Below are 9,599 nucleotides of genomic sequence, written 5' to 3'. Positions count from 1 at the left end.
CATACCCATTATTTAGATTAAATCAAATTAATTAGTTTGTATGTACATATCTATCATCATAAGTTTAATTGGTTATGGTATGTGATGATCTCATCAGTTTTAACGTCGTTCTATGAGTCATTTTGACTTGGAAATCTCGATCTCAAATTGATTCATTGTGTAGTGTGACGATGAATTAAACACACAGCATGCTCATCATATAATACTCGTATATATTATATATGTACGTATACACACACACACACACATATATATATATATATATATAAAACTATATACATTCTATAACGATGATGATGAACATAGAAGGCCCGGCTCACGATTAATTTGTTGGATTATCATATCCTCAATGCCTTATCTGTTTAATATTTGGGCCACTCACAGGGAAAACCAACATAGCCACGATGTCACAAATTGGCCTTTGTCAATCACCATTCAACTAATTAATTTTCAATAATCCACCTAACTGGCTAATTGAACAACCCATTGGATAATAGAGATATATAGCTCGTTTTAATGTACTTTTAAAATGACTAAAAGCACTTTTAGAAAAAATGTTTTTGGATTCCAAAAGCACTTAAAGTGCTTTCTGTAAGAAGTACCAATTATGTGCTTCTTTCAGGAAGCACTTTAAATGTTTTTCCAAGATTTATTTGCATCTTTACTAAGAATTAAATCTAAAAACATGTTCACCAAAAGTGCTTTTAGTCATTTTAAAAGCACATCCAAACAAGCTAGTTCAACTTTCAAAGTCATACAAGCATGCATGCGTTTTGCACATGCATTTTAAAGATGGAAAGGGATCCTCCGGATCCCTTCCACCAAATCCACATAATCCACAAATCTAGACCCTTGAAATTTGATCAAACAGTTAAAAGTTATTATAACATTTAAAGGGACTCCCTATTTATAGCCATTGGATCAAATTTTAAAAGCCCAGATTGGTGGATTATGTGGATTTGATGCAAGGATTCTGGATCCCTTTCCTTTAAAGAAAAACGAGTGATATGATGTTAGAGAGATTATTCACTTGAATCATATTTTGTATACCACATAATGTGGTATTTGATGGTTTAACTCCTTATTTAATCATTAAAAAAAATATACAACTATCAACTGTCACATCATCTGTTAAACAAAATACAATAAAAAACAAAGTCTTTTTAACATTTTTTTCCAAAATAAATTAGTGGTTTATACAGTGGAGAGTCCTACGCAGCCAAGCTAATTAAATACTATATCCTGGACTAAAGAAAATTATTATACTCATTCTAGAGGTTCATTACCTGAATTAATTACATAATCCAAGTCATTACACTGATAGAAAATTAATATATCAATCTAGCTAATAGCTAAACTTTGTGACTTGTCAGCTGCATAATCAGCGTCTAAAGTAATTATAATGGGCAAAATTATCATGAGTACGTCCAAAACGAAATTAAAAACATAATCAACCTCCTAATTATTATCCAAAACCCTTACACACTAGAGTATAGGTCCCAATGCTCTTTAAGTCGTAGCTCGAACGAAAGGCGTGTGAGGCATTGGTGAATGTGGAGACATCATGTGTGGTGACTTAACACTAACACCTTCCTGCTCAAATCTTCTTGTTGACGATGAAAAGCTCAGTCTTAGATTGCTCTGCCAACGCTTCTTAGTACTTTTCACTTGTGCTTGTTCTTGAGCTTTCTTTTCTTGCCCTACAAGTGCCCTAATCCTTTTGAGTGCAACTTCCACAGTGTCATCATCCATGTTGGCAAAGCAAACCCTAAACCAACCAGGCTCCACACATTTAAACGAAGAGCCAGGCGAAACGTTGAGCTTCACTTCATTCACAATCACACGCCACAACACCATTTCTCCGTCGAGTGTTTGATCTTTCAACAGCCTCCTTAAGTCCATCCAACAGAAGAGGCCTGCATTGCTCTTCAAATAGCTAATTCCCACTTCCTCAAGCCCCTTCGTGAAGACCCCGTGCCTCTTCGCAAGCCTTTTTGAGCTTGTCGCGAGGAACTTCTCGACAAAATCTTCATCCGATAGCATTGATGCGAGCATGTGTTGTGTTTGGGATGAGACCAGCCCGAAACTTGACATTTTTCGCCCGATGTTCACCACATCATCGTTGTAGGAGTAAACAATGCCGACCCTCAAACCGGGAAACCCCATGTCCTTGGACAAACTGTAGACAATGTGGACTAGGTTGGGATTGCAATCCATGTCTTGTATGACCTCGGTGATGCATGTGTATTTTGGGGAACTGAAGACTGTGGCTGCATAGATTTCATCACAAACCAAGTGAATGTTCTTTTGGTTTATGAATGTGACAAGGCTTTCAAGTGTGTCTTTGTCAAGGGTTGTGCCCAATGGATTTGATGGGTTTGTTATGATCAAGCCCTTTACTTTGATGTTGTTGTTTTTGGCTTTTTCGTAAGCAGCTTCCACTGCTTCTTTGGTTATTTTGAAATTGTTGGAGCTATCACAATCGACTGGGACAATTTGGACTCCAGTTCTCCATCCGAGGTCTCGGTAAAATCTGCAGTTAGACATATGAATTCTTAATTAATAATTAATTATGAGTAAAATTAGTTAATTAAGCTTCTAAATTAGCTTGGTGACTTGCAATTAACCCACTGAGCATATTAAGTATGGTAAGAAATATATGAGAACTGAAATTGAAGCTAATTGGAAAATTTTAACATAACGGTACAAAGATTAAGACTTTAAACAACTCATGATGAGAAGAAAACGAAGTTGGAGTTTTGCCTAAACATCCAGCTGTAAACTACGCATACTAATTAATCTGATTTGAATTATCATCCAATGTGAATGTATGGTTGAGGATTGATGCGTGTGGCTTTGATATTATACTAAATTTCAACAATGGACTCAAAAGTCTTAACTAGTTCTTCTGATCTACCTTAATACTATTGTAAGTTTGATAGTATCATATCATACTAATTAAAGTACATGATCATTAAAATCAAGTATAGAGAGATGAGTAAGAGTAGGTCAGATTCAAAGTTTAAACCTTCTCATATACATATAAAAGAAAAGTATGTGATCGTCGATGATAATCCTTATTTGTACTTGATTATGATCATAAACTAGACCTGGCAATTTCTTACACAACTCATTAACACGACACGTAAACAACACGAAAATAACGGGTTTCGGGTCAACACGATAACTAATCGGGTCATTATCGGGTCACATGATAATAACCTATTAATAATGGGTCCTTAACAGGTTTACACGAGAGTGACACACGAGTAACCTATTTTGACACGATAAGAAAAAAGTTATTTTGATGATTTTAATTTTTTAAACTACTAAAAAAACTTACTATAAAATACAATAGATATAATGAATATGTATATATAGTTTATTAATTATTATTCTTCATTTAAATATTCAACAAGTCTCTTACAATTTATTGAAAAAAATAAAATGCAAAATGGAAGTTATCTATTTTCTGTCTAAGTGAGTCACAACTTAGGCAGGTTCATAGGTGGGTCTTGGCGGACTAGGAGGGTGCCTAGGTGGTCTAGGCGGGCGCCCCAGCAGGTCTAAGCACATTTTCTTAATTATCAAACACATAGACATTAATTGGGATGGTGGCCAACTACCTAATGCCTAAGCGGTCGGGGCTTAGGTGGCGCTAGGCAGGAATTTTTAGAACAGTGACTTTAAGGATTCAAAACCTTGTGGTCAAGCCCATGACTTGGGCTCCACAAGTTTCTTTCTACTAAATTCTTAAACTCACTACTCTACTGTGTGTACAAATTAAAACACACGTAGTCAACCAAACGAATGCAACAAAAAAAAAATTAAAAAATAAAAAATTTAGCTAAATAGTCTTTGGACTTGGCATAATTCCTCAATTTAGTCTCTGAAATTTAAAATCAATAGAACCGGTCATTAAGTTTGTCCACCATAAATCATTTTGGTCATTTTGTAAAAAAATCTCCATTAAATAAATAAAATGACAAAAATACCCTCAATTTTTGTTAAAGCATTTTGATCTATTGTTTATTAAATTAAAGGTATTTTTATCATTTTGGTTCTTACTTAACATGGATTTTCTATGGAATGATCAAAATGATTGACAGTGAATAAACTTAGGGACTAGTTCTATCGATTTAAAATCTCAAAAACTAAAGTGTGGAGTTATACGAATCTCAGAAACTATTATGTCTAAAAAATAAAAATAAAAACAAAATTGGCGGCTCTTGGAGGAATTAAGCACTCATCTATTCGGCACGGAATATGATTAGCAAAGTACGTACGTAAAAAAAATAAATAAATAAATAAAACAAACAAACAAATTTAACACAATATTTGAAATGAAAGATATGAAAGAAGCATGACATACGCTGGATAGTACGGTGAGGGGATAAGGAAAGCATCGCCGGGGTCAGCCAGACAGAACATGACTAGCTCGTTTGCTCCGGTGGCTCCGCCACTCATCACTACGCGGTCAGGATCAAACGTGACTCTGCCACCTCTTGCTTTCGACATGAACGTAGCAATGGCCTGAAAATTAATTGGGATCATGCAAAGTAATTATAATGCTAATTACTGAATAATTGATTTCCATGGACCATTCCATGCATGCGTATGTGTGTGTATGTATACCTGTCTGAACTCTGGGAAGCCATGGTAATCTTGAAAATTGGCCACGCTTCTGAACTTCTCAACTCCTTCAGCAGTGCAAAAAGAGGCTTTGGGATTTTTCCTAATCCATTCTTCAACCAAATCAAAGGAAAGCTGGAAACAAACGAAAGTTAAACCATGCATTTTGTTAGGTTAATTACTTCTTAACTTTAATGTAATAGCTCATGTATTTTGTGTTTGGCAGTGCAAAATGTGAAGAAAAACAACGGAGCAGTGCAAACCTGATTTTCTGCAAGGCCCATCTGGATTACACCCTCAGGGTTTTCAGTTGGGTGAAAAGGGTTTTGATCGTACGCCTTCCATCCGTTGAAGTACGGCGAGTTCTCACCATGTTTTTCATTGGTTGCAATCTTCGATAGCAGTAAGCTATTTTTACTTGCAGATGATGCCATTTTCTTGGTTTCAAAGAACAAATACACAAGCAATATAGCTGGAGGGGGAATGATATATAATATTATTGCTGGAAGTCTGGAACGACAGTAGTGATTGTTTTTTCAAGCAATGAAGTGTGAGGCAAAGGGTGAGGCAGTGAATTTATAGGCAGTGGAAGATTGATTGGCAAGCAGCACAGGAACCAAATTTGAGGGAAAAGTCCGTTTCGATATTCCATAAAAATTTAATTATGGTAGCGTTGGTCAATGAGTCGTAAAGCTTGCATGTTGTCTATGATACCAAACCATCAAGCATGTAATATCCTGCACGACCACGTGTACACCAGTAGTGTACCTGTTGGTGATCCTTATATAATACATCACTTTTTCACGTAACACTTATAATTAACAGTGCGACGGTTACATTATTTTTATAATTGATATACTATATGATAATGTCGTCATACACAATATAAAACATTGACACAATATCATTTATTCGGATTAATCTTGACTTTATTTGTTTATAATGAATAAGATACCGACATATATAGTATACAGACGCATTATTTGTGATTTTTCACTTACATAGAAAGTTGTTTTTCACTTTCTTGTTAATTAGGTATATTCTTTTGTGTTAATTTTTTTTGTTCGCTGCATGCGTGGTGTTTATGTTTCTAGGAACGAAGTTTCCCTGAAACACCATTGAAACACCATGAGAGAAAGAATGAAGATTTTGGCGCTGACTGAAAGCGTATAGTTAGAACTTGTGATTTGATCGTAAATGCACAAGACTCACACATTGTGTGGACTTTTCCTCCACGTTAATTTGATCAATTGCGTTACTTTACCATCTTTAGTAAAATTCCAAGTCCCTCGTGTGCTGGAATGACAATGCAATTATATACTTCTTATATGGTTGGAAATCGACTTATACCATGATCCATGCCACAGATAGCTGATGAACATTTCAAATGAATGTACTTTCCGGTCCCCCAACCCTTTGGGTTAGTTCACGTGGTTGTCTCTAGTAGTACTGAAATGCCAAGCAAAATTAAAGGTGGTCTGTGGGTGGGTGGAGAGGGTTGCTTCTCGTTACTCTATAGGTTAATACAACTCTCAAATTTCAGATTTGAAAGATAAAACATGTACACCCAAAAGCAGTATATATAGTACCAACTGAAGGCGATGATTCTGTATTTGACTTTAGGGCATAGTTGTCATTGAATTTAAGCATCCCTTTCATATTTGCCAATACGGGTACAGTACTTGAGATACTACCAACTCTCATTCCTATACGTACGTATTGGTTTGCTCTTTATACTAGTATAATGTCACACAACTTACATATATACTTTCGAATCATCTACTCAAAATATTTCTGTATCGCACCTTTAAACATTATAGTACATTATATTTCAAGACTATCAAAATGTACATTCAATTATTCAATATGACTTCATGTAATCAATGATGAAATAAGAACCAATAATTACTGAATGGTTCTGTTATAATGGTACCGAGACTTTTTGTGATAAAATCTATACACTTGTCGTGCTGTGCAAGCCCACACTTCTTTATCCGTTTTGTACTTCCATTAGAACAAAGGGATTCCTCAAGAGCTAGCTAATTAAATTTAAGAAGAGAGAAGATTACTTCCAGTAGCTCTCTAATGGCGATTGTTTTAATATATTACTTTAAACCAATATATCTAAATTTTATTGGTTCGTAGTCATTATAATTTTCTAAAGTACGAAATATGATTGGCATAAACTTTTTTTAACAAGATTCTAAAATTACTTTTTGACCTCTTTACGAGTATTCATACATTTAAGAGACGTCGGTATCTACTTACCAAGATACTTGAATAATATTTTTCACCGGAACCAAGTTCGCACAGCAGTCATATTTGGCTGACCACAGCAGTTAACTATTATGTGCATGTTGCTCCCCCTAAGCATTTAAGCATGTTTTAGCGAGGCATGCATGCACCTAATAAATTCCTCAGTATGGTGGTGTGTCAGACATAATTGTTATTTTCTGAGCAGTTCTAATTGGAGGTCAAAAATTCAAACCATGAGGGTTCAAAGTTTTAGTGAGAAAGCGTACTTACCCTAGTTATATATAAGAAAATAATTTCTGCACGTTCATTTTTCTTTTGTACGTTTTTTTATTGAATTCAACAACCTAGAAAAAATGGAGTGTAGAAGTCATTTGCCCACACACACACACATATATATGTAAACCTGTCATGATAACTTCCTTACTTTTTCTTAGAATAATAAAGAAATATCAGTCACTTAGTATTACGGTTTAATAACATTTTTTTTCATTTGTAAGTGAAAGGTATTAGGTTCGATTATTTACAAAGGCGAACTCAAACCAAATTATAATGGCTAGCCCAATTGTGAGGCTTAGCCCACTTCTTTATCCCTTAGTATAGATAATATCGTATGTATTGAAAAAAATAAAGAAAAATCAAATTTTGCTATGGTATAATCATATTCCTAATTAGTTATATTTTCAATTTTTTATTTTAAATTCTTTTTACTATAATGAGGGGGAGTGGGAAGAGTTCCAAACTATTAGAATGATTTAGGGGATATGGGAGTTTCGAACCTGAGACGCATGAGTAGAAACTCAACACGTTATCTATTAGGATATTAGATCACATGCAAAAAAAAAAAAACGAAAAATAAAAAATAAAAAAGAAGTATGATTTGTAGAACTCTCAACTTTTCCCTGCAATTAGAAAAGAGTTGTATTGCGAAGCATTTTTTACACAATAAACTAAAATAAAAAGGTAATGTTAGGGAGGCAAAAAATTTAAACCAAATAATGTATCACCAATTGAAAATAAGCATGTTAATTAACGCTTAAATAATAATTCAATAATCACCCATCACATCATTTAGTATGTAAATTTGGTTTTGATTCCTTTGGTATTATTCAAAATAAAATAAAACAAAAACACTGAGGCGGCAAGGCAACAAAGTGAGCATATTCTAAGTGGCCCAATATAGAATTTGGGTATACAACAGAGCCGGCGCTGAGGGGGTGCAAGTGGTGCCACCGCACAGGACCTCTGATTTTTCAATTTTGCATGCATATACGTATATATTGTAGTATGTGTAGAATATTGCAAACTTGAGCCTTAGCACAAGTGGTATTATTGCTTCTTTACATCGGCCTAGGGATGGGTTTGAACCTCGTCTCCATCATTTTTTAAGTTTATTTTTATTAAAAGCATAAGCTTCCACAAAATAATATAAAAATTCCATACAATAACATGAAAATTCGAATCCTGGCCCTCTAAATAGTTAAGGTAAAACAATACGTGACCTTTCTACTTGTTGATTTGTTAAATTTGTTTGTGCTATTAGAATTTATAGAAGCTTAATTGAAAACTAAATATATTTTTTTTTGGATAAAAAAATTAAATTCTAAGCACTTCTTAAGTCTTCCAATTCACTTTCGCAGACAATCACAAGTGGGTCAAGATTTGGATTCCAACTTCATCATGGTCTCCTTTTCTTGTGTAAACCGCATTTTTTTTTCATTTTTAGATATATTTCAGAGTTGCATTAACTTGAGTTCGATAGCAAGAGCCATGAGTTTCAAGAGTTCAAAGAAGTAGTGACTGTAAAGAGTAGTGTTTGATAATTATTTCGTTAAGTTTTTTTTTTTTAAACTAAATTTACAAATAATTATTAAATAAGTTTTTAACTAAAAAATAAAAACAGAACTGCTCACAACAATAGCTTTAATTTTTAATTTTCAGTTTTCAATATTTTTAAAAAGTAAAAACTAAGCATTTGCTTTAATTGTTGTTTTGGTGGGGGGAGGCATTGAAATATATGGTCAAAGGGACAATGGTCAATCTGAGCGTGAGTGTTGACTATTAGGCCGTCCACGTGGGCCTTCTTTTCTGAACGCTGTTGTTGCTGACATCAGCATGCACACCATGCAGCACTACTAGAAATCCGAACAATATGTTCACTCCGTAGATAAAATTATCAATCGGCTTACATATCAAGTATGATAATATAATTAGTTGAAATTTTATTTTTAAAATATCCAATCACTTATGACAATTAGTATACCAAATTATTATCGGTACATTAAAAAAAATTTCCAATCCGTGGTTATTACGAGCAGTAGTCATGGATTTGGCCAATCACCAAGGAGAGGCAACGCACCACTGCCGTGTTATTTATCCCTGATTTGATGGTGTTGAAACACGTGATTTTAATTATTCAACATTATATTAATTCAGAACATGTGGTGAACTTTATTTGGTAATGTCACACCCCAAATCAAGAATTTTCACAAGAATTTTCACAAGAGGAGACAGACTATGATGTCAAGAATTTGAACATGTGGTGAACTTTACGTGGTGAACTTTATTTGAAATCTAATTTTCGCTAGGATGCAGCTAATTTCACTGATTAGGTTGGACTTCATATAAAATTACCACTAAATTATTGTTAGTCTAAAAGTTAGAAGTAGGTTGAAAAATTACTCAAGAAATCGAAGAATTAAAACTGAGGAATA

General features: G+C 34.2%; 1 protein-coding gene across 1 annotated transcript; it reads right to left on the bottom strand.

Annotated features, from left to right (window-relative positions):
* Positions 1-1,363: 1,363 nt before the first annotated feature.
* On the bottom strand, positions 1,364-5,144 carry LOC137735438 (1-aminocyclopropane-1-carboxylate synthase 1-like). The gene is made up of 4 exons (XM_068474862.1): positions 4,896-5,144; positions 4,636-4,767; positions 4,373-4,533; positions 1,364-2,533 (listed from the first exon to the last, which is right to left on the bottom strand). The coding sequence occupies exons 1-4, from the start codon at positions 5,064-5,066 to the stop codon at positions 1,510-1,512; spliced, it is 1,488 nt and encodes a 495-aa protein (XP_068330963.1). The 5' UTR covers positions 5,067-5,144; the 3' UTR covers positions 1,364-1,509.
* Positions 5,145-9,599: the final 4,455 nt, after the last annotated feature.

Source organism: Pyrus communis, chromosome 5, assembly GCF_963583255.1.
Source record: "Pyrus communis chromosome 5, drPyrComm1.1, whole genome shotgun sequence".
NCBI classification, from domain to species: domain Eukaryota; kingdom Viridiplantae; phylum Streptophyta; class Magnoliopsida; order Rosales; family Rosaceae; genus Pyrus; species Pyrus communis.
This window is presented reverse-complemented; position numbering and strand designations above follow the sequence as displayed.

Bases quoted from the DNA above. Each gene is read 5' to 3' on its own strand.
- LOC137735438 (XM_068474862.1), bottom strand. From the start codon at position 5,066: ATGGCATCATCTGCAAGTAAAAATAGCTTACTGCTATCGAAGATTGCA. The intron at 4,768-4,895 runs GTTTGCACTGCT...GTTTGTTTCCAG, and splicing joins TGGGCCTTGCAGAAAATCAG to CTTTCCTTTGATTTGGTTGA. The intron at 4,534-4,635 runs GTATACATACAC...ATTAATTTTCAG, and splicing joins GCTTCCCAGAGTTCAGACAG to GCCATTGCTACGTTCATGTC.